General features: G+C 43.7%; 1 protein-coding gene across 2 annotated transcripts in view; it reads left to right on the forward strand.

The window, feature by feature from the left end:
• Nucleotides 1–25,751, forward strand: part of GPC3 (glypican 3) — a 777,056-nt gene that overhangs the window by 535,411 nt on the left and 215,894 nt on the right. For both annotated transcript variants that reach the window (XM_007507205.3, XM_056809160.1), the window contains exon 6: nt 3,925–4,045. In XM_007507205.3, coding sequence (XP_007507267.1) covers nt 3,925–4,045 — 121 coding nt within the window. The remainder of the gene's footprint in view (nt 1–3,924; nt 4,046–25,751) is intronic.

Here is a 25,751-nt window from a genome sequence, read left to right on the forward strand (position 1 = left end):
GAGTAGAAAGGAGGAGATGATTTTGAGAGATGTTGCAGGAGTAGTTTCTATAAAATGTAACCCCCAATTAGATATGCAGGGTGATAGAGAGTGAAGAATCATGGACGGCTGAGGTTACTGAAAAGAAGATGGTGCCCTTGACAAAGGTAGGCAAATTCAAAAGAGCGGGGTGGACTGGGAAGGGAAGAAGAATGAGTTTTGCTTTGTTTTGAAGAGGTTGATCTTGAGAGGACTTCTGGAATATACAGTTGGAAATGCCCAATAGGCAGTTGGTGATGTGGGACTGGAGCTCAAGAGAGAGATTACTGCTAGCGGTATGGATTTAGAATTCATATGTAAGGATTCAGTGTCATGTGAGAAACAAGATGGAGGATAGGACAAGAGGGGCAGCAAGAAATCCCTTCTAGTTGGATCTCATTTGCAGGCCTGAGAGAACTCGGTTATTGTGTTGATCTCCAGCAGTATTATAAACAGAGAGGTTAGTAGAAGGCTAGAAGGCTGACTCCATGAAACCTTCCATTTCTTCAAGCATCCTTCTCCCCCTAACCCACCAAAGGCTCCCCAATGTAAATTTGTTCCTAAAGCACAGAGCTGACCACATCATGCCATACTCCTCTTCTCCTCCCAGCCCTATTCATTCAATTAACTCCAGCGACTCCCTATAACCTGCTGGATCAAATATACAATCCCCTGTTTAGTGTTCAAAGCCCTTCATAGTCTAGACCTCTCCTACCTTTGCAGTCTTTGCACCTTCATACTTCTATCTGTATACTCTAGAATTCCATGGTTCTGGCCTCTTGGCTTTTCCTAGAACAAAACAGTCCATCTCTTGACCCTAGGAATTTTTACTGAGCTGTCCAGTAAATTCTGTGGCCATCATTTTCTCCTTCCTCACCTCCAACTCTTCACTCCCTAGCTTCCTTTGTTGTTCTTTTTTGTTTATTCATTTGAGTCATGCCTGACTCTTCATGACCCCACTTGAGGTTTTCATGGCAAAGATACTAAAGTGGTTTGCCATTTCCTTCTCCAGCTCATTTTACAGAGGAGGAAACTGAGGCAAACAAGGTGCAGTGACTTACCCAGAATCATACAGCTAGTAAGTATCTGAGTTTGGATTTGAACTCAGATCTTCCTGACTCCAGCCCTGTGCAAAATCCACTGCAGCTCCACTTAGCTTTCTTCCAATCCCAGTTAAAATCCTACTTTCTACAAGAAGCCTTTATAGACTCCCCCTTAATGCTTTAGCTTTTCCTCTGTGGAGTCTCCCCAATTTTTTTCTGGCTATGCCGTGTTTGTATGTAGTCCATTGCATGTTCATTAGCCTGGGAGCTCGTTGAGAGAAGGGGCTGTTTTTTTCTTCCTTTGTATCCCTGGTGTTCAGCACAGTGCCTGGCCCACAGTAGGCACTTAGTAAATGCTTGAAGACTGACCGAATTAAAGAATCAGAGTCTGTCACAGATGAAATGGGCCTTAGAGATCATTTAGTCAGTCTCCTAATTTTATAGATGAGGAAAATGAAGCCCGGAGATTATAGTAATTTACCCAAGGTCACCCAACTCATTTAGAAACTAATTTTCAAGGTTACATATGCCAACTATTTCCAACTTTTCCATTTTAGAAGGAATGTAATAATTGTTGTTTTTCATCTGTTTCTCAATAAACCTTCCTTCCCACTGCTCCCCTCACCCCCCGCCAACACACACAGAGTTTGGCTTTTTGTTACCAAAGTCAGACCCTAGATTTATGGACCTCACCCACATTGGACACGCAAAGCATGTTTGTCAAAGCACGTTCCTCCTATTGGCATATGCTTCTGCTCCCAGTGGGAGGAAATCAAAGAAAATCCCATGAACACATTCTCAAATCATGATGATCTCGAATTTTATAATTAGGGATTAGAAATGCTAATCAAGAAGAACACCAATTTATTACTGCAGCTGAAAAAGAATGGGATGGAGGCCTTGGAAAGAACACAGGAGCCCAACCCACTTGATTTGGTGAATAAGCTGTTAGATTTGGAATCGGGAGGATGCAAAGTTCAAATCATAGCTCTTATCCGTATTAGTCGTGTAACCATAGAGAAGTCTATTGGCCACTCTGAACCTTGGTTTTCTCATCTTTAAATAGGGATAATAATGCTCTTTCCCTCACAGGGTTCACATATTGTTGTGAAATTCACATGGGATGTTTGTTGTTGTTCATTTGTTTGAGTCATTCCTGATAAAGATGCTGGATGGCCTTGTCATTTGCTTCTCCAGATCAGTTGATTGATGAGGAAACTTAGGAAGCAAATAGGGTTAAGTGACTTGCCCAAGGTCACCCAGCCAGTAGATGTCTGTGGCCGCATTTGAGCTCAGGTCTTCCTGACTCCAGCCTGGCTCTCGATCCTCTGTGCTGCCTCGCTTCCCTCTTCAAGTGTGATAGTGTATATAAAATGCCTTCCCCTCAAAACTGCCATGTATACAGGATGTCCCAAAAGCCTTAGCACAATTTTAAGCCTTAATAGCTTAAGTAGCTATTAATTGAACTTGATTGGCTTAAGCTTTAATGGCTTAAAACTGTATTCAGACTTCTAGGAGATCCTGCATGCTTTGGGGATACCTATATATGTACATAGAAATCTTCTTCGCTCTTGTCTTTAAGGTATCTCTGGTGCTTGTCAGAAATGTTAGTTATAGCTATTTGTTTCTCTGAGCCTCAATGTTCTCATCTTTAAAATGGGAGTGAATATTATCATTGTAGGATGCTTTTGAGGAAAGGGCTTTGTAAATCTTGAAGTGCTAGCAAAATGCATGTTGCTATTTTGACCCACCTAAAGGACTGCTTTAAGGGAAAGTCTGTTGTAACCCTAAGGGCACTAGAGAAATGAGTTATAATTATGGTTAATGAACCCGGAGTGAATGAGGGAGTATAGGGCATTCCCAGTCACTTGGTTTCTTTGTGAAAGTATTTGGTTGTTAGGAGCCAGGGGGAAACCTAACACCCCCTCCAACCCTTCCCCCCAACTCGATTTTTTCTCCCAAGTCCACCATCTTTTGATGTTCCTGCCGTATGGAGGAGAGAGGAAAAAGACAAATGTGTGTTTGATCCCAAGAGATGGGAACCAACTCGGGGCTAGCAGCATCTGGCCGGAGGTGGAGCCTTGCTAGTCACTTAGCATCCCCGCCGGCTGTGGATGGGGAAGCCTCACCAGCCCCATGGTGGCCAGGCCTAGCTGTTCTCCTCCACCCCCAACACTTGCTTGCTCTTCTAATCATTGTGGCCCTTTCAATGGGAATCTTGTCACTTCACTTTTGAGCCACGACCTATGGCAGGTCCTGGGGGAATATATTAAAAACACTCGCTCAAGCCCATATACTTTCTTCCCATATCGAGCCCAGGGGGGAAGCCGATGGGCTTAATTTATGTGGCAAAGGGCCTGGGAAGGCCTCCTGAAAAGAAATCCAGCCACAAGGCCTGCAGGAAGTGGGGGGGGGTGAGGGGGAGGCCAAGAGCATGCCAGAAGCTTCTCTCTCAAACTGGAGAAAAGGACACACACACACACACACCTCCCCTTGAAATCAATCCCACTTAGAGCAATAATAAAAATGATAAAAATTCCCATGCCTTTTGTGCATTATTGTTTCCAAAATGCTTTCGTACAACAGCTTCATGGCAAAGGGCGTGTGAGCGTAGTTACTGCCATTGTGTAGATGAAGAAACTGAGGCTCCAAGAAGGGAAATGGGCTACCCAGCACTGCCCAAGTAGTTAGTGGAAGAGCCAGAATTTGAACACTTTTGGGGGATCTACCACTTGCCCAGGCTAGTTCCCATTTGCTCACCCAAATATCCCAGTGGGTATGGTTTTGGACCTCACTCACTGTGCTTGGGTCCCCTTTGTGACATACCTTTCTTTCTCCCCCTCCACTCTCTTCCCTTCCCTAGGTACAGCCCGAAGATGATGAAGAATGGAACCAAAGGTCAGGCTAGCAGCCATGATGTGAAAATGAAGAGTCTTGAGCCGATAATAAGTCAGATTATTGACAAGCTGAAGCACGTTAACCAGGTAGGTGATACATCAAACAGGAAGAAAAATGGCACATTCTTGGGGGCAGTTGACCTAGCAAGGAGCCTTTCTCTTGCTTTGGTACATGCTAATGTGCAGGTTCCATCCTTTATTCCTCATTCTGCTCCTTGGAGCCAAACAGAACAAGGGTGAGCTCTCAACACTTGATAGTCCTTAAAATGCTTAAAGGCAACTGTGATGTCCCATCCTACCCTCCCAGAACACCTAAGCCATCCCAGTCATGTTTTCTTTTTTCTTCAACAATTTCGCATCGATATTCGTTGGGGAAATTGATCTAGTTTTCTGTTTTGCTCTTCCTGGTTTAGGTGTGAGCACCATATTTGTGTTGTAAAAGGAATTCGGCAGGTCTCCTTCTTCACCTATTTTCCCAAATAGTTTATAGAATATTGGAATCAATTGTTCTTTAAATGTTTGGTCAAATTCCCTTGTGAATCCTCAACTGAGTCATCCTTTCTCCATGGCAGACATGCCTTATTCTTTCAACCGAGCCCCCTCTGACATGGTTTAGCATCAAGTCACCATCCTATCTGGCTGCTCTCCTCTGACCACACGGTAGATTTTCAATGGCTTTCCTAAAGTGGAGCTCCCACAATGAAAAGAGTACTCCAGATGTGGTCTGAGCAGCACAGGATATAATAGGACTATTGGCTCCTTTGTGCCTGATGCCATACCTCCCTCCCAGTAGACTTTGAGTAGGCATTCAGTTTTGGAATTTGGGAAAAGGACACTGGCTTCATCTTCTATTGAGGCAGTGGGAGCCGCCTGTGCCAACGAACCTTATTTATAACCTAGACCCTCCCAAAGGAAACCCTGGGTAGGGCTAGGCCTACCCAAAATGACTGTTTCTTGGGAATCCAAGGCCTTTGCCTGACTTCTTTTATTCAACAAGCATTTTTAAGTGCCTACTGTGTACTAGGCACCATCCTAGACTCTAGGTTTAGAAAGACAAAAACAAAAATGGTCTCTGCCCTTAGGGAACCTACATTCTGGGAGGTAGTGGCACAGAATGTACACAGATACTTTAATGCAAATAATCTAGTGGAGCAGTGCTAACGATTGAGGGTCTCAAAGAAGATCTCATGTTGAATCTTACAGAAAAGGAGGGATTCTAAAAGGCAGAGGTGAGGAGGAAGTGCATTCCAGGTTTGGGGGCCAGCAGGTCTGGGAATGAGCCAGCCTGGAAGCTGGAGATGGAGTGTATACATTGAACAGAAGTAGGCTAGTTTAGCTGCAATGTAGTGTCCAATGAGCCTGTAAAGGGAACCTGGACCCAAAATGCCAAACAGTGGTGCTATGCCCCATCATGGCCATTTTACCAAAATTTTCTAGGGAGGAATTGGTACTTCTCCCAGCTAAGTCCTACCCCAAACCCAGGGACCTGGAGCTCTGATCTACACTGTTCACAAACACTGAGGTCAACTCATCTTTCTCTGGGAGCTCTGATGTGGGGACAATTGTTGCCCACTTTAAAGAATGTCTGAATTGGGGGAGCAGTCTATGTGCTCTGCTCCTGGGGAGCTGCTTGAAAGTTTCAAAAGAAACATCTGAAATTCCCCAAATTATGTTTTGAAACTCTTTTCCTCTCTCATTTCTGTCCTACTGAGGTCTTTATTTCCTTTCCAAGGGCTCCATGATTACCCCCAATGCTTATCTACAAGAATCATTTATTCCTACTGAAAGTAGGTAATGGTTGTTAGTGATTGGGAATGGTCCTATTGGATTAGATGAGTGTTTGGCAGTGAGTGATGAGGAAAAGTGGTTTATTTTGGTCCAAGGTAGAAGAGCTATCCTTGTCTCAGTGACCCAGGGGTGCTGGTTCCTTGCTTCTTAGAAAAGAAACCTGCTAGTTCTACTCAGGACCAATTCAGAGCACTGGGTATCTAGTTGGTGCTTCTGTATGATGACATTAGTTGAATTTTTTTAAACAGAGAAAAGTTTATAAGGCTTAGCCAGTGTTTGGAAAGGCTCAACAGTAATACTATGGTTCATAATATGGAGTTCATAACTCCAGTAGAGGAATGTTTGGCTATGACTCCCCTAGTGACTGATAAAATGTTTTGTCCTTGGCAAGTGTAGAATAATTTTTGATAATGATAATGATATTAATGAAGATGTTATAACTGAAAAATGTACAGAACATGGGTCGATACATAATCTATTTGTTTATGCTATAATACCTTTGCATGTAATTCTTTAGTGTCCATAAACAAAAGCAGAAACCACCATGCAGTGGGATTCTGGATGTGGTACAACTATAGAAAAGTGTTATTGTTTCACTTTAGGTGTCGTACTTTGTGCTAGAAGGAGGCCATGTTGTGTTGTTGTGATGAGATGTCATCTGTCTCCCGCCCCCTTTCTCCTCTGACATTAGAAGGGCCTACACAAACAGTAATACCTAAAAGCTAAATTTTCAAACACCAACAGTGAAAGTCTTGCTTATCTTTCCTTTTATTTGGGAATTTGAGCCAGCATGAATGTGGTTGACCCTTTGTTGCCCTCTTCAGGGTCATTGCCCATAGCTTCTGCTGCCTTCCCAGCTATGCTTGCCCTGCCTTCCCTACTGGGCTAACATTCTTGTATGCCCACTTAATCTTACTTACCTCAGAATAATATAGTCAAAAGTATACTTAATTAGGGGTCATGAGATAGGAGTATGGATTCCATCTCTGCTATTTACTAGTTGTATGACCTTGGTCAAATGATGTAACATCCTTGGGCCTCAGTTTCCTTATCTACAAAATGAAGGAGTAGAATTAGATGACTTCTGACATCCCTTTCTGCTCCATATCTGTGATCCTATACACTCTGCTGATTCTTTCCCCCTCCCCTTTTCCTCTAGTCCTCCTCTCATCCTGAAAAGCCCCAAATGGATCTTGACAGGGGCCATGGTCAAGTTTTTTAGGAACTCTATTCTTTCCTTCCTTTCAAATACTTCATACAGACCATGAACAGTTCTACTTCTTCTCAGAACAAGCAAATATTAATAAGTAAATGAATAAGCACCTGCTTCTCATGAAGGATGAACTTGGGGCCAGTTGTAATGGTTGCTGTTGAGTTGCCTGAATGCTCTGAGCTCAAAGCATTGAGGCTAAATGATTTTCCCTAATCTGTCGTACTTGGAACAGATGGACCAAGTGTTTTTAGACCTTTAAAAAAGGCCACATTTTGGCCATGGCTCAAAATAAGGAGGAGAGTGTCAGCCCCCAATGGAATCATTGGGGAAGCTGTGAATAAGAGAATAACAAATGTGCAGAGAACTCTGTGTAACCTTGGGCAAGTTCCTTCTTTCCAGGGCTCAGCTTCTTCCTCTGGGCAATGAATGAGTTGGACAAGTTTCTCTCTCTCCAGTTCTCTGAAGGTGCTTTACATCTATGTGACACAATAGTTTTCAAAGTTTTTTTCACATCTCAAAGGCCTATGGGCTAGAAGAAAAGAAATCCAGCATTCCATTGTCTTATGCCTAGATGGCAATTCTTCCCTTTACCCCTTGTTAAGATCTCATTACTCCAAAAAAAGAGATCTCATTACTCCAGGCAGAATCTCATCCTCACTGCCCCCTAGGAAAAAAGTTACATTGTCCCCTTTTTGACCAGTGGGGAAACTGAGGCAAAAATTGTTAAAGGTCTTGCCTCCGTGATACTAAAATATCCAAGTAAATTCAGTCACAACCCTAATAAATTAACAAGGCTTTTCTCTCCTCACCAAAAAACCCCCAAAATATATGGATGGCATCAGTAGCACAGAGGGAGAGGTTTCCACGGGAAACTTTTGCTGTGCTAAGGTGGCGGGGATAACATTAAATGTCAAGGAAGGCTGATTGCATAGGAAATTTCACCAGAATGTTTAGGGCAAGCTGCAGAACAAGGAAAGGGCTGATGTCACTCTGACAAAACTGCTTAATTCTGTTGGTGATTGGACCATGTGTAGCTCTGATGTCCTCAGTGTTTTGGTTGGGTATTTCTTTCCTAGTGTCAGCATCCATGGTCCATATGTATACTTATGCTTCTGTGTCTGGGGTAGGAAATGGGGTGTGTCCATATATCCCTAAGTTATTGGGTTGAGCCATAGCCTTGAACTGCTCATGGGAATACCATCAATTGGGTTTACTCCTGATTCCTGGTCCTAGAGGAGAAGATCTTGGCAGTTGGCTCCGATTGAAGTTGATGTGATACTTGAGAGTCATGGACACCCAGGGTCACATAGGCTTACCTAAGTTCCTAGGTAGACCAGTGGTGGAGCCCAAAGTCAACTTCATTGGGACTGATTTGGTCTTTCATGCAGTACGGAGTCTGCACTGGCATTCCCATATGCCAGTCTCTGAGTGGGCAGGAGCTCTTTACCCAACCATTATCTAGACAGGAATACACACTCTTCAGCACCTGCAAAATGGTTGGCCAAGGTCTCTTGAAGAACAGCAATGAAGGATGCCCATTCCACTTGGAAACAGTTCTACTTGTTAGGACAGTTTTCCTTAAATCAAGTTGAAATCAAACTTCTCCACAATTTCTACCTATTGTTCCTGGCTCTTCACCCCTCCCAGCCCCTAGACTTCTCTACTCTAGGACAAACAGCCCTAGTTGGCTGTGGAAGAGTGGGGCTCGCCCCGTCTAAAAGAAGTGCTACCCCAAGGAGGTGAGAACACCTCTCCATAATCTCCACAAATCAAGCAATGACTTCTGACTGAGTGCAAAAAGCTCTGGATCAAATGGACTGTCACTCTAGGGAGTAGATTTGGATTGGCAGCCCCAGAGGACTATAGAGTGGAGCGAGCTCGAGCCAGGCTGGGGAGGCGGTGCTCAGGAGTGGAGAAGGGATGCTCTTTCCCTCTCCCACACCTTCTAGCGTCCCGGTGGAGTTTAAACTTCCCATCATCATCCTAAACTTGTCTCTCAGTTCCGCAGCAATGGGTGGCAATCATGAAATAAGAATAAGCTGGAACTAATACAGAAAGGCTAATTGACAGCTCTACGAGAAACCCAGTAAAAAAGCGATGCTCTACCTGGGGGCTTCATAAGTAGCCCACAAAGGGGAGAGAGAAAGGTACTTTTAGCAACCCAAAGCTAGGAGTTATCCTTCTACTACACACGCTTTCAGCTTGAGTCCACATTTCTCCAGATGCTATAGGTACTTATGGGAAAGTAGGTCACAAACTGTTTTTAAAAACCTTTACCTTCTGCCTTGAAACCAATAGAGTATAGATTCTAAGGCAGACTGAGAGTGGTAAGGGCTAGGAAAGGAGGATTAAGTGACTTGACCAGGATCACCCAGCTAGGAAGGGTCTGAGGTCATATTTGAACCCAGGCCCTCTTGTCTCTGGGCCTGGTGCTCTATTCACTGAGCCACCTGGCTGCCCCCTTGTCCCAGGCTTCTTGAGGGACATTTTATATCAAATGTTTCACTTGGTGTACATTCCTTTCGAAAAGGTCATTTGATCAGGCTCGTTAATTGATCTCAACTGTTAATCAAGGCTGGAAATACACCCGTGGAAGCTGCTAAGACAAAGGTACCCTGAAGATGGTGAGGGGAAAACGTATGTAGCCTACCTCTGGGGGACTTCACTTGTCAGCTTGAGTGGGAATTGAGATAATGACACCCAGAATCTCTCTATGCTACGGTAGCAGATGTACACATTTCCATAGCTTTAGAGAAGTAACCTTTGAGATAATGTGGTCCAATCCCCTCCTTTTATAGTCCAAAATGAGACTTAAAGGTTACTTGGTTTCCTTAAGATGTCAAGTAGCTAGAAGCACAATTGTGGTTCGCACTCAAGTCCAGATGCTCCAACCAGTGCTCTTTAGACTGATCTTCACGTGACACTTTCTTGAGCCCTCTGGCCATCCCATTTGCCCTCCATCGCCCCTTGTCTGTAGAAAGCCCCAAAATAACTTCACTCTCCCTGAGAAATTTGCAGCTGCCTTCTTCTAGCTGATGGCTGGTGTTGATAGGCCTGGAAATAACCTAGATACGGAGCAGTAAAAGTAACATAGTTTGGGGACTTGTGGGCTCCTCCCCAACCTAACCTTGAGGATATGGGCCCAGGGTCAGGCTCTGGGCCTTTCCCTGGGAAGGCTGCAGGTGCAGCCTGCCTCCCCCTTCTTGTAGGCCCCCAGTTCACGTGTCACATTCCCATGCCTGGAAAAGGGAGCCAAGCTGGGAGGGGGGAGTTTTTCATTTCCTTTTTCACTTGTGGATTTGTGGCAGGTTTTATCATGGTGTTTGGAGAGGTATTTAGTTTGTCTAAGTCGTCCATGTCAATCCTCAAATTGCTTTCTAACCAATTTATATTTTTCTTGCGGTGCTGAACTCCAAGGCCCAGAACCTAATAGTCATGGCCAGCAGACATAAGCAGTGTGGTGGTATTGTGGGCCATTTATCCTCTTAGTGGATTTTATCAGTAACATTTGATTTCCTGTTCAGAGGAGCAGGGCCACGGTAATATAGTCAGACTGGAAACTGCCTCAGACAGTAGTGCTTGCATGGAAATCTAACAATTTATTGCTTTTTTCCAGTTTCAGGTCAGGTTCAAATGAAAGAAATTCCAGAAATTGTTTTCATTACAGGTATAAGCCCTTGAAACTAGAGGAGCCAATAGCTTCCTATCCTATCCCAAGAGGGTTTGATTCAGAGGTGAATGAAGTTGTCTTATAGCCTAGTAGAAAGAGAGCCCCAAACTCAGGGGCAGGAAACATCAACATTGGGGCTTCTGGGTTCCAAATTTTGATCCCGCTTCTGCTTTTTCCATCTGTCTGGCCTTGAACAAGGCAAATCCTCAAGCATTGATTTAAGTGTTTTCGGTATGCCCGGTACAATGCACTGGGAATACAAATGCCAGCTGAAAGAAAGTCTCTGCCTGCATTAAGCTTACATTCTACCAAACGAAGACAGCAAATAAAAGAGTGGGTAGCTGGGCAGGAGGAGGTATTTGGACCCAAGAGAAAGCCCAGAGACTAAATAGGATGAAGACAGGACTGGCCTGGGGAATTTTTAAAATGAAACTTCCAGGAGCTAGCCAATCAGAGGAAGAGAAGGGATAAATGGGGCACACTTCCAGTGTGAGAAGTCCGAGAAGGTGTAAACTTCCAGGATGAGGAGGTTTCTGTGGTTTGCTCAAGGAAGTCATCATACCACACTGCCCCTCCTTAAAAGGAAAAGCAACATCCTGGCTGATGAGAAACCAAGGGACCCCAAACTCCTGCCCCCTTATTTGGGAGATACGTGGTCCAATGCCTTTCACTTTTTTGCTTTCATGGTGCCTTTTACACCTTTTCTCCCATTTGTGTAGCATTGCCAAGTCATAAAAGCCCCTATTTCCATGATGCTTTCCAGCTTCCACCAAGCTTTCTTTCCCCATTTAACAGCTCTGGAAAGGAAGCAGTATAATTGTTGTTACCCCCATTTTATAGCAGAGGACACTGGGGCAGAGAACAGGAAACTTGAAGCCAAAGTCCTCTGGCTCCACATTGACTGCTTTTTTTTTACAATAAGGCCTTGGCTTGCCCTTCTATGAGGCTGTTCTGGAACCTCCTTGGTAGTACTTTGCCATAACAGGGAGACCGTGCTAAACAGCTACATAGACTCTGAATGACATCTGAGGCAGCCCCATCATTAGCAGCCCTCTATCAAAGGGATCAAAGTCTGTGCCCCATCACTTTCTCTATTGGGAAAGAGATTGAACAGTGAGTGCGTCCTTCTGGGCCACCTCTCTCCAGAAGATGGGCAACATGGTTTTAGTCCCAGCTCCACAACCAATTTGCTTTTTGACCATGGGCCAGTCATTTGTCATCCACTGGCCTCAGTTTTCTCATCTGTAAATTGGGGGAAGTGGACTAGACGGCCTTGAGGTCCATCCAGCACTGAAACCTTTGCTCTCATCGCTGAGAATGAGCTGTACTAAATGAGATTTTCTGGGCCTTCTCTAGAAGAAGTCTCCTGACTTTGGAGTCAGGAGAACCTGGATTCAGATCCCTCTCCCAGTACCAGTGTGGGATGTCAGGGAGGCCACCTCTACACACTGAGCCATTGCCCTCATCTGTAAGACAGAGACTATAGGACTTCTGTTCTCTACCTCACTTTAGTTGAGAGAAATGGGAATCATTTTTGTGCTGGTAAAAATGATGATAGAAATAGACTGAAGATGTGGCCAGATTATGTAAGAAAATGGTACAGTCAGATGACCTGGATTCAAATACTGACTCTGCTGTTTGCTTCCTTTTTGACCTTGGCAAGTCCCTTCCCTTCTCTGAGCTTCAGTTTCCTCCTCTTCAAAGTGAGAGGGGTGGGTTGGACTAGCTGATCTCTGAAATTACTTCCACTTCTACATCTAGGATCCTCTGTGTGACCTTGGACAAATCCCTTCTCCCTGGATCTGAGTTTCCTTCTCTGTAAAATCAGTGTGGTACTGTGAGAAACACTGTGACCTTGGATTAAGGAGGCCTGGCTGTGTTCATCTCTAGGTCTCCAACTCGCACCTGGTCCTCTAGACAAGTTTCTGTATTTTCCCAGAGCTCAGTGTCCTCTGTAAAGGGGGAGGCTATATCCCATGACCTTCAGGGTCTATTCTTTCTGTAATACTCTTTGCAAATTTTCAGCAACCTCCTCCACACCCCCTTCTTACAGAGAAACTGGCTCCAGAGATCTGGGAGTGTCATTAAAGGATGCCTGAATTCAGAGCAATCAATTTGTCATCCTGAGCAGTATGTACAAGGCATTCTTTTGCTAGATCAGGGAAGCCAGGCATTAGCTATGGGTCTCCATTCTCCTTTAGAACCTCAGCTCTGCTCTGTAGTACCTTGTAACATTGAACAGGTCGCATCTTCTCGGATCCTCAATTTCCCCCTCTGTAAAAGGAGGCTTTTGGTCTATATAACCTCTTAGGTTCCTTTCAATTCAAGACCCCTGGAGAGAATGCATTCCCACAGGTTACCACCCCTAGCCTCAAACCCCCAACCCACTTACTGCCTTCTCATCTCTGCCCAGGCCATGTGCTACCTTATCTATGATGCTCTCCCTCCCTGATCACTTCTCTCACGTTCTAAAAGCATTCTCTCTTTCCAATTGTCTCGGCTCTCTTGGTATTACTACTATACTTTGTCCCTGATTTAGATTTCTCTGGATCCATGACTGCATGGTCTAGTTGTGAGAGAACTAGATATGCAGTCAGAGGATCTGAGATTGAATTCCAACTCTGTTACCTGCTGGCACCATGACCTAGGGCAAGTCCTTGGACTTTTCTGGCTTCAGTTACTCATCTTTAAAATGAATCGGGAGGACAAGAGTTGTTCTGAAGTCCCCTAATCCTGAAGATTTTGAGATCCTTGAGCTACAGGGACAATGGAGTTTGTACCCTTGTACCACCAGTCAGACACAGGGCCTGGCTCATAATACATGATTCAGAAAAACGTTTGATGGTCAGATCTTTGGGAAAAGAAAGATTTTAAGACCAAGCAAGAGTTAGAAAAAATTATAAAATGCAAAATTGGTAATTTTGATTACATTAAATTAAAAAGTTTTTGTACAAACAAAACCAATGCAGTCAAAATTAGAAGGGAAGCAACAAATTGGGAAACAATCTTCATTACAAAAACCTTTGACAAAGGTCTAATCAGTCAAATTTACAAGGAACTAAATCAATTATACAGAAAATCAAGCCATTTCCCAGTTGATAAATGGGCAAGGGACAAGAATAGGCAATTTTCAGATAAAGAAATCAAAATTATTAATAAGCACATGAAAAAGTGTTCTAAATCTCTTATAATCAGATTGAAGCAAATCAAAACAACTCTGAGGTACCACCTCACACCTAGCAGATTGTCCAACGTGACAGCAAAGGATAGTAATGAATGTTGGAGGGGATATGGCAAAGTTGGGGACATTAATGCATTGCTGGTGGAGTTGTGAATTGATCCAACCCTTCTGGAGGGCAATTTGGAACTATGCCCAAAGGGCGCTAAAAGACTGTCTGCCCTTTGAGCCAGCCATAGCACTGCTGGGTTTGTACCCCAAAGAGATAATAAGGAAAAAGACCTGTACAAGAATATTCATAGATGCGCTCTTTGTGGTGGCCAAAGATTGGAAAATGAGGGGATGCACTTCAATTGGGGAATGGCTGAACAAATTGTGGTATATGTTGGTGATGGAATACTATTGTGCTCAAAGGAATAATAAAGTGGAGGAATTCCATGGAGACTGGAACAACCTCCAAGAAGTGATGCAGAGTGAAACAAGCAGAACCAGGAGACCATTATACACAGAGACTGATACACTGTGGTACAATCGAACGTAATGGAATTCTCTATTAGCTGCAATGCAATGATCCAGGACAATTCTGAGGAACTTATTAGAAAGAAAGCTATCCACATCCAGAGGAAGAACTGTGGGAGCAGAAACACAGAAGAAAAACAACCACTAGATCACATTGGTTGGTGGTACTATGACTGGGAAAGTAGACTCTAAAAGATCACCCTAGTGCAAATACTAATAAGGAAATGGGTCTTGATCAATGGCACATGTTAAACCCAGTGGAATTGTGTGTCATATATGGGAGAGGGAAGGAATATTAGTCTTGTAACCATGGAAAATTATTCTAAATTATCTAAATAAAATTAAAAAAAAGTAAAAAGAAAGTTCTGAGAAAAAAGACATAAAATATCACCTGCTTAAATCTGAACCTTTCTCAATCCATCTGGAGACATTTTGCCCTTGGTCATCTATAATGTAGAAAAGTATCACCAAATTGTTTTGTGATATGTTTGACAGACTAAAAATAATTAAAGAAAAAGACTGTGTCTAGATATTCACAAAAATACAATGAGCCAAAAAAGTAAACAACAACAACAACAACAACAACAAACGTTTGATGAAGTGAATTAAAATGCTGTCACAACATTTCTCAAACAGCATCAGCAGTGGCTGGATTTCCCATCATGCCAGTGGCACAGTATGTATACACATATACACAATAGGGTACCGAGTAAGAATTTGCAGGAGTGAGTAAAACTTTGAATTTTTAAAGATTTCATCTCAATTGTAGTGGAGAGGCAAGTAGAATCGAAGCTGTTTGAGACCAGCCAAGAACCAATGGATTTCAGAGCCACTTTAAAAATTGACTTTGCCACACTGGTAATCCTCAAGTGTAGGGTATGCCCTGGGGATGGTTTGTCTATTTCCTCAGCAGAGTTAACCCATCCCAGAGATGCTGGAAATACTGTCAACAAGAAGGAAACGATCCCCATTGACAGCTGTCTCCATCAAGGGGTTAAGTAAAAAGGTCTACGCTTGGAGTCCCACTAGCTGGCCTTGGGCAAGTCTCTTTTCCCCCCTCACAGTCAGCATTTCTTCCTGTGTCAGATGGGGCTCCTAACCTCATGTAGCCTACCTCACGGAGAAATCATGAGCAAAATTGGAGCATACCATGAACAATATACACTGCTCCTAGGGTACCATTGCAGCCAGTAAGTTGGTTCCCTTGAGATTCATTCTCCATGTTTAAAAATGAGCTACAACTCCTAGAAAGAGCTGGCAGGGACCTTAGAAGGCATGTGATCAAACTGCCTCTTTTTACTGAAGCCTCGAAAGGAGAAGAGACTTGCCTAAGGTCACACAGTAAATGGAGTAAATGGTTAATGGTTGCAGTGTATTGTGTAACAGTCTGAGTGAACAACCTGTGGGCTCATATGTTCTCAGAAGAATCTACTATTCCGACAGCAAGAAATGGAATCCAATGGTTCTTGGGAATTATTTTGGGTGCAGTGTTATTAAGTGGCATGTAGTAATTATGATATTAAAAACACATGTTCCCTAAATTCACCAGACGTGGTAATGATATTTTAAAACTATTAAGGAAGAAATGACAAAAGACTTTTTTTTAAAAATGATAAACATGTTTTAGAATATGTCGTCTAGTTCTTCTTGCTACGAGAAAATGATCTTTAGCTCCCCAAGGTCTAAGGCTGGTCTTGAAAAACGAACTTGCACTATCCTGAAGTACTAAAGTCATTCATCGGCTGTCGTTAACATGATGTCCTCAGGGCTCTTACTGCTGAACATGTATATGTTCGTGGACATATGTGTATTTTAGCTCCAAATAGAAATAAAATTTGCATGATGTCCATTCAGATTTGGGGTTAGAGAAACAGATTTAGAGCTAGCAGGAACCTTAAAAGCCATCTGGTCCATCTCCTTTTTACGGATGGAGAAATTGAGGCCCCAAGAGGTTGAGTGTCTTGCCCAAGGTCATCTAGTTAAGAAGTAGCTGAAGCTGGAATCCAAAACCCAGGTCCTTTGCCTCCAAAAGTCGGCATTTTTTCCAGTGTTACTGTATTGTGAGATATGATGGAAGAACAGAAAGCAAGCTTGTATGAAATAATAATAGGGTGAGAGAAATCCACTGAATTTGCATTAGAAAACCAGGGTTTGCATCCATCTCATTCCCATCCTTTTCTGTTCATGAGACCTTGGGCAAATCTATTCTCCTCTTTGGGCCTCAGTTTTCTCATCTGTAAAACAGGGATGGTAATCCCTGCACTATTGGTGTCCCAGGGTGGTTGTGAGGAAAGTAGAAATTCCTAGGATGAGGGATAAAGGGGAATACTTTTTTCTTTAGAAATTTCCAGTAAGACTTAGCATTTTCTTTACTAGCAACCCCTAGTCTAGGTAATTTGTTGCCCTGGTGATCAGCATTCTGAGTTTATGACTCTTCCCGGTTTTATTGTGAGGACACACAGTAAACAAGACCTGGGGAGTGTTTTGTGTCGTGCCAGAGGTTCATTCCAGGGATGGTTTTAACTCACTTGTTCAAGAGTGGTCCAAGTTCAACATTACCTAACTAATTAAGACTGAACTCTCTGTCTCTAAAATTTAGAGGCTTTTCATTATCCTTGCATAATGTGCCAAGGTTTGAGAAAGGTATTTAAAGTCCAAGGAGTGAGGGAGGGCCAGGAAGTCCAACCGGCGGCGAGAAGTCATGAAATCTTAGGCCTAAATCACGTTGTACTTTTCAGTTTGTTAATATTGTTTTGAAAGAAGAAAGCCAAATGCAGCCCCCCTCTCTGGCCCTCTTCCTCTTTCAAGTTTCTTTGCTAGTCTGTCTTTTGACAAAAGCCTCAGTTTCTTCCCTTGTGAAAGGAGGGAGTGTAAAAGGGTCTATGGGTAATGAGTATTCCACTGGCTTCAGGAAAGATCAAGCTATACACCCAGTCCAGTGCAGCAAGCTTGTAAGCCAGTGGCAGACACCCAGGTGCTGGAGATGCAGAGAAGAATCAAAACTGAATTCTAGCAGGGTTAGAACCCAGGGAGGGGGATATTAAGGTGGCGTGTGATGTGGGGCGTTGGGCGACAAGTTATGCTAAAAGATACATAGCCAACTACACCATGCCCAGCTTCATCCCTTTGATCACTCTTTTCCTCCAGGTTCAAAGCGAGTCTAACCAGTATGTTCTGGAATCTACTTGGAAATTACCAAAGATTTTAACTCCCTAATTAGAGAGCACCTAGTTTTCCCATTGATTTCCCTCAGTCCCCGCCACCTGAACTCGTAGGGCTTGACAGTTCCCTTTGAAAGCAGTGTCGAATAATATCGAAAATTCAATAGATATTAAAAGCAGTGAGTAAGGCCGGGTGACAAAGAACGCTCCCTTGCTACCCGCCTCCAGAGAAAGGACTGTGGGAATCAGCTGCGGATCAAAGCTGGCATCTTTCACATTAGTCTAGGTACGGTTTCATTGGGGGGCTGGGGTTCTATTGGAGTATTCTTTACAACAGGGACCTGGATGCAAGTATGTTTTGCATGATAATACATGTATAATCCAGATCAAATTGCTGACCATCTCTGAGCAGGGAGGAAAGGGAGGGAGACGGACAATTTGGAGCTTTTCATTTCGAAAAAAATATGTTGAAAATTGGTATTACATGTAATTGGGAAAATCAAATATCTTTGAATTAGATTAAAAAATGATGAATAGTAATGGGCAACAATAATATTTCACTGGGGTTGATTTCTTTCCCTTCCCTCCAGAGGGGGATAGAAAGGAAAGCAACTGGGCAGTTTAGTGACAAGGAATTCCGCCCCCCCCCCAGCATAATGCTCTGGTGGAAGCAGGGGGAGAAGGAAGCTGTGAACTGGACACGCTGAGGCTGCCAGTTCAGCCCCATTGGCCGGGCACCTCTTAGCTGAGATCAGCTGCTTGGCCTCCCGCCTTTCTCTGGCCCACCCTTGGTCCATTTAAGCACCTTGTATCAGCTTGTGGTCTTCCTGTCTTTGCTTCTCCTCACTGTCCTCCTTTGCCTCACCACTTGTACCCCAGGAACCCCCAAAGTCTTTTCTGATTCAGGCATTCCAGAATCTTCTGGAGTCTCAGCAAACCTGGGCGACATAAACACATAACTGGGGGAGAAGGGCAAGAAGCCTAACAACCAGGAGGCTCGGGAGAGGCTTCTCAAAGGAAGGGACATATGAAGTATGGAGGGAATGCATTTCAGGCATGGAGAACAGCCATACAAATACGGAGAGGGGGGAGATGTGGCCCAAGCTTCAGGAACAGTAGGTAGGTTAAGTCAGCTAGAACTTAGAAGGAGGGTAGGTAATGGGTACTTGCCCGGAAAGTGTAGAGGGTTCTATGCCAAGCTAAGGAGTTTTGATGGATAGTGGGGGGGGGGCACGGCTAATAAGATGAATTCAAACCAGATCTTTTTGCCCCCAGAGCCAGTGTTACTCCTCACTCTAACATGCTGCCTAATTGAAAAAGAGAGATCACATAGCAAAATGATATGTGAAGGGGGCAGCTGGGTGGCTCAGTGGATTGAGAGCCAGGCCTAGAGACGGGGAGGTCCTGGGTTCAAATTTAGCCTCAGACACTTCCCAGCTGTGTGACCTTGGACAAGTCACTTCACCCCCTTTGCCCTGCTCTTACCACTCTTCTGCTTTAGAATCAATATACTGGGTTGATTCTAGGATGGAAGATAAGCAGTAAAAAACAACAAAAAGCTTTGTGAAGCTTGATGGGGAAAATTCTTGTCTACCAGTAGGGTCTCTTGAGCTGTTCTTGAGCATCCTAGTGACCTTTCAGTGACTTGCTTCTGTTTGCCTCAGTTTAGCAATGTTTAAATTGGATAGAAAACAAGTTTTAATTTGGATTACTGAATAAGTAATGGAAAAGACTCTTCCTCAGTCTTAGAATTTAGACCTTAGGGAGTCTGGAGGAAGATTGATTTGGCCAGCTCTCGTTCAGATTGCTGAATGGCTAGAAGGAAGAATGCAACTAGCATGGGATTTTTTTCCAGGCACAAGAAAGATATTTCTTACCTTCTCCAGGAAAGCACCAACACACAACCAGGCTGTTCCATCATCTGCTTTTGTGACCCTGGGCAAGTCACTTAACCCCCACTGGCTACCCCTTACCACTCTTTTGCCTTGGAACTAGTACTTCGTATTGATTCTAAGACAGATAGTAAAGGTTAAAAAAGTGAAATTCCATGGGTAGCTTTTGTTTTTAGATCAAATTTCCCTATTTCTCTCTCTATCCCCACTCTCAGCTATCCCATATAGCAAGAATTTTTTGAAAGGAAAAAGAAGAAAATGAGAAAAAAATCAGCAAAACCATTATGTGAAATATTGGTTGATCATAATGATCATAATATATAATTCTTCTCTATCCATGGACCTCCCAGCTCTGCAAAGAAACGAGGGGACATGTCTTCCCGGATCTCTTCTCTACCCCTAACTCCTGCCCCCTCAGGTTTTCTAGCCCCCGTGGCCTCCGTCTACTTTTTTTCAGCTACACGTGAAAGCTGCCATTTGAGCCCTGGCCCAGGCCACAGGTGTTGGAATTCCTAGCTGTGGCTTTGGTTAATGCTTTTGCCTACTTTAGTGGTGAGATAGAAAATGAAGGTGGTGGAGGAGAAAATAAAGAGGACCGTATTTAAAATGGGCTTCATCAGCCTCTCTGAGGCCAGCACCCTACACTTAGTGTAAGTTCTATAAATACACTAGGGGCTGCCTTGGTTGTGTGGCTCAAAAGGCCTCACCATATAATCCAGGAGGTCAGTTTTGATCTTTAACACCTTCCCCAGAAAGCTGGGCTCCAGGAGGAGAACTTCAAAGCTCCTCAGTTGCGGGCGGGCAAGCTCATTTATCTTCCTCTTCTCTTTGGCTTTCTAGTTGAGGGTGGTGAGGATTTCCCATATTTAAAGGCCATGACATGGTGTTCTTACTGGCAGGTGTCTTCCACGAGGCATTTAGAATGAGCTGGAGCCACATGCTCTAGGAGTGTGTGTCTTTAATATACCGACCAAGCCGGGAGAATTCTGCCAGTGAAGGGGCCCTCCGTCCTCAGCTACTGTTTGACATTATCACTCTCAGCTGTTGGGGTGATGTTACAGACACCAGGGACACAGTGCTGGCCAGAATTCCCAAAGCCCCATCTGAAGGACCTGAAACAGGCGACCGCCATTCCATGGGCTGTGGCATTCCATTGGTCGCACCATCAAAGGCCGAAAGAATTTGTTCACCAGTGAGTAGGACCAGCCACTGCTTGTTGTCAGGCAGAGGGATCACTGCCCCCCATTGCCTGAGCCTTTGTCCTTGCCCAGGACACCATGAAAAATTGGGAAGGAATCCAGACTCATTAATGAGCTAATACAAAAGATTAGGCCAAGCCTAGAAGCCGTTTGTTTTTGCTTCATATCAGTTCTCAAAGGTAGCTGAGAGTTCAAAGATCTCTGCAGTGCAATGGAGTGGCCCACTGAAGCACACAATAAGGATTTCCCTTGGCTCCAAGAGGCAATATGGTGCAGTGAGATGGCTGGATAAAATATAAAGCTAGCTCGCCTTGGAGTAGAGCCTCTGCTTGGAATTCATGCTTTGTTGCTCACAAATTGTGTGGCCACTTCACTTCTTTGAGCCCAAATTTCCCCATGTGTAACATAGGACATGGGGCACTCACACTGTGGCCTGGATGTGGCGGTTAGGCGCAAAGTGCTGTTCCCTTAAAGGGAGCTTTCCTCACTGGGGTCTGAGACAGTTAACCCAAGTGCCAATTTCTTAACGATTATGAGACGAACAGCTGAGCAATAATTAGAACTAGATTGTTGGTGGAGAAAAAGCATTCCTCTCACGCCAGGATTAAAAAGCATCCCAGAGTCTCAACCTGGAGCTGGAAGAGGCAGCCATATTGTATGGGGATCCAAAACAAAATGGCCAGAGAGGGAGCCCACTACTTCAGAGGCAGTCTATTTCGCTTTGAGACACCTAAATGTCCCCCATTGTTAGAAAGTTCTTTCTCATATCAAATTTAAATTTGTGTCTTTGTAACTTCCTCCCACTGTTCCTACTACTGCCCTCTGGGGCCAAGCAGAACAAAGCTAATCCCTCTTCCGCATGAGAGCCCTTTAAATATTTGAAGACAGCTACCATTCCCCCTCCCCCTCACCCCCTCTTCCCTAGTTTCAAAATTCCCAGTTCCTGGTGCAGTTCTTAGTCTGGCACGTTTTGCACTCCTCCCAGCTCCCTCCTTCTGCAAAAGGCCCAGGGGCATAGCGGTCCTTGTTTCCTTTCACTTGCCTGCTCTGAAAGTCTGCAGTCGCTCTCCCTCTTCCCCTTTTGCTTCCTTCCCATGTCTAATTGGTTGTCCGATTTTCTGGATTCTGCTTCCCTAACATTTCTCCCTTCCATTTCTTTCTTTCAACCACCACAGCTAAGAGCCTAGGTGACCCCCCCAGCCACACCCACCTCATACAGGAACTCTGGGCCAGCCGGATTCCAACCCATTCCCATCACCCTCTCCCAAGGCCCAGATGGGACGATGCCATTCCCCTTCTCAAATGCCTACACTGGCATTTGAGGTCCTCCACGAGCTCTCTTCCAGCTCCCTTCGCAGCCTTATTGCTTACTACTTCTTGTCATAAGCTTTCCGTTCAGGTCCACCTGGCCTATAAGCCACAGACATTCAACACGAACCCTAAATCCTCCTTTTCCAGTTGGGGGCTTAGTTGGGTTTACTGATGAATGGCAACTTGCTTGTCGTGATTCCAGTTACAAGTGGCTCCATGGTGGTTGAATGGTGAATGGCCTTCTCAAATTCACCCAGACAGCATGAGGGAGTGCCGTCATGCTGAAGAGCCTGCTGTGCTTTGGGGACAATGTCCTTGACAGGAGTGGAAGCTCAACATTCGACCACATTTGGAGATCGGGCTTGGTGATCCTTGCTTCTTTGGTGAGCGTTGTTCTTAGAGAAAGGGCCTGACAACTTGTCCTGTTAGGACACTGGCCTCATACATATCAAGTATGTCTGTAGACCACAGAAGAGGTTTAAAAAGGATATAAGGGACAACTAGGTGGCTCAGTGGATGGAGAGCCAGGCCTAGAAATGGGAGGTCCCAGGTGCAAATCTGGCTTCAAACACTTCCTAGCTGTGCAACCCTGGGCAAGTCACTTCATCCCAATTGCCAAGCCCTGATCACTCTTCTGCCTTAGTATCAATTCTAAGACAGAAGTTAATGTTTTTTTAAAAGAGGAATGTTTGGTTTTTGTGTTTCTCCTGATGTATAATCTCATCCATTCACTTCTGATTTTCTCCCTACCCCACTTGTGGCAAAGCTCAGAATAGGATATGTTATACAATAGAAATGAGAGGAACTGGTTTTCAATCTGGCCTCTTCCACACGCCACCTTTGTCTCCTCCTGCTCCCTTCACCTCCCCCATGAGTGGTTTTGGACTAGACTTGCTCTCTAAGATATTTTCAACCTCTAAATGCTATGATTTTATGAAAAATATGAGAGCTATCATATGGCATATGTGTATACATAGACAAGGTGTCCCAAAAATCTTAGCGAGTAGTTTTAGCTTTAATAGCTGAAAACTAAGACTTTTAGGATATGCCCTGAATTTAGAGAGAGAGAAAGAGAGAGAAAAGTAGACAAATTCAAGCTTCAACTTGAGTGTGCCTAGGTATCCAGCCGGGGGAAAAACTATCCCAGATTCAAGACAGCCGCTCAGCACTGAACCATAGGAGCTCCAACACCTTTGTTTAGTTTTATCAGTCAGCCCAAAGGACAGTTCAAAATAAAGACTACTCAAATATTGTAGGAAGGAAGGAGACAAAAGAAAGATCCTCCAGTATGTGAATGGGGTACACTCTCCCATTGGTGAACATATTGCCAGAGGACACCAGTGGAAAAAAACCTACCCAAAACATGCATGACAAGGGAACATGGCTGGCTAGGGACTGTCCATGAAACCCAAGAAAACACATGTGACTGGGTCCATTTATGCCTGTGACACTATGGAGCTGCCTTTGTCCTCTGGTGATGCCATCATGCTTCGCTCTCCACAGGCTATTACTTTTCCTTTCCTAGGCCCCTCAGTTTGCATCACCAGTGCTAAGCTTCTCTTCCTCACTGTAACTTTGCTCCTCTTCCCTGAGGTGAAATTACAGTAAATATACTTCCTACCTAGGGCAGACTGAACTAGGACCATATTGGCAAAGACATGGCACATTTGCACTGGCGTGCCAGAGGGGACTGCTCTGTTCCCCCTCTTCACTGTGCCTGGGGACAGTGTTCACATGCCATATTCCTCCACCCAGCATCCCAATGTGAGTGCTTCCTTCCTCCACTGTCTAGGGTAATGCAGGGGGCTCTCACGAATCTTAAAGGTGCAGTTTGGGCACACACTCTCTAAAAGGTTGACCATTGCTGATCTAGGATATAATAGTATAAGATGGAACCCAGCCACTAATAAAAGCCAAAAGAATGCCCTGGGGCTATAATTCAGATTCTTGCTTTATCTGAGTTTGGAGATAACTAATCCAGGGTTCTTGGCCCTTAGTTGCCTTGAAAATTTTCTCCTCTCAGGATCATTTTAAAATACCCCAAATAAAGTACATACAATTACCAAGTAAATCAATTCTGTTGAAATATAGGTTTTGAAATAATTTTAAGTTTCTAGTCCCCAGGTTAAGAACTCCTGGTCTATAGCTGTGATAGACTTAACTATTATCAGCAATAAAATGATCCAGGATAATTCTGAGGGACTTATGACAAAGAATGCTGTCCACCTCTAGAGAAAGAACTGTTGGAGTCAGATGCGGATCAAAGCATAAGATTTTTCAGTTGTTTATTTGGGTTTATGTTTGGGGGTTTTGGTTTTATAAGACTACTCGCAAGAATGGACAATATGGAAATATGTTTTGCATGATGATGCATGTATAGCACAGATCTAATCTCCTGCCAGCATTGGGAGGGGGAGAGGAAGGACAGTAGGGGGATAAGTTCAATCATAGAACTTGAGAAAACTTATGTGGAAGTTTGTTATTGTATGTAATTGGTAAAAAATAAAAATATAAATATAAAAAGAACTCCTGATCTAACCCAACCCTCTCATTTTATAGAGGAGTAAAATGAGACCCAGAGACAGTTGCTCAGTGTCACTTATTGATTGTACTGTAACTCTCACCTAGTGGGAACTGTTGGCCTCTCTTCTACAAGTAGCTTGGGAAATGTGGTGGGGAGTGGGCTTTGTGAAAGGGTAGGACAAATGGAGAAGGAGGGATTGAGGAGAGGGGAATGGATAGGCAAAAGAAGGGAGAGGAGGGGCAAGTGGAGAGGGGCCATCCTGCCCCTCTCCAGAACTAGAACAAGTCTGGCCCATGTCATGATCCTCCAGGGTCTCCTCAGTCCTATCTTCTACTCTCAAGTCAACCCAGACTCTCTGAAGGGACACAAATTGAACTCACTTCATAGGATCATAGGATCTAAAATTAGACCAGACCTTAGAGAATATCAAAGCTAACCCCCTCCTTTTGCATGAGAAGAAAGTAAGCCCCCAGAGAGAAGCTATGACTTGCCCGAAGCTACATTGGTAGTAGCATAAGTAGCCAAGTCAGGTTTGAACCCCAATCATTTTTCTTACTATTAGTCTATAGCACCCCTCATTTATTCTGCCAGGTGCCTGAGCAATACTCCTTTATTTTTAAAAAATTATTTTTATTTATTTCATTAAATATTTTCCAATTACATAGTAAAAAATTAACAATAATTTTTTGAACTTTTGAGTTCCAAATTCTCTCCTTCCCTTTGACCTCTCTCCCCTCTTGAGAAGGCGTATATTTTGATTATACATGTGAGGTCATGCAAAACATATTTCCCCATTAGCTATGTTGAAAAAATGCAAACAAAATAACATAATAAAAATAAAGTTTAAAAAAAGTCAGCTTCAAACTACATTCAGCGTTCATCAGTTCTCTCTCTGGAGATAGATAGCATTTTTCATTATGGGTCCTTTGGAATTGTCTTAGATAAAAGTAACTAATTCTTTCATAGTTGATCATCTTTACAATATTGATGTTACTGTATATAACAGTGTTCTCCAGGTTCTGCTAACTTCACTTTGCTTCAGTTCATACAAGTTTTCCCAAGTTTTTCTGAAAGCATCCTGCTCATCATTTCTTATAACATGATAGTATTCTGTCATAATCCCATACTGCAATTTGTTCAGCCTTTCACCAGTGCATGGACTTCCCTTCAACTTCCAGTTCCTTGCCACCACAAAAAGAACTGCTCTAAATATTTTTTGCACAAGTAAGTTCTTTTCCTTTTTCTGTGATCTCTTTGGGATATAGACATGGTAGTGCTATTATTTGGTCAAGAGTATGCAGAGTTTTATGGCCCTTTGAGTAAAGTTTCAAATTGTTC

Source organism: Monodelphis domestica, chromosome X (assembly GCF_027887165.1).
Source record: "Monodelphis domestica isolate mMonDom1 chromosome X, mMonDom1.pri, whole genome shotgun sequence".
Classification (NCBI taxonomy): domain Eukaryota; kingdom Metazoa; phylum Chordata; class Mammalia; order Didelphimorphia; family Didelphidae; genus Monodelphis; species Monodelphis domestica.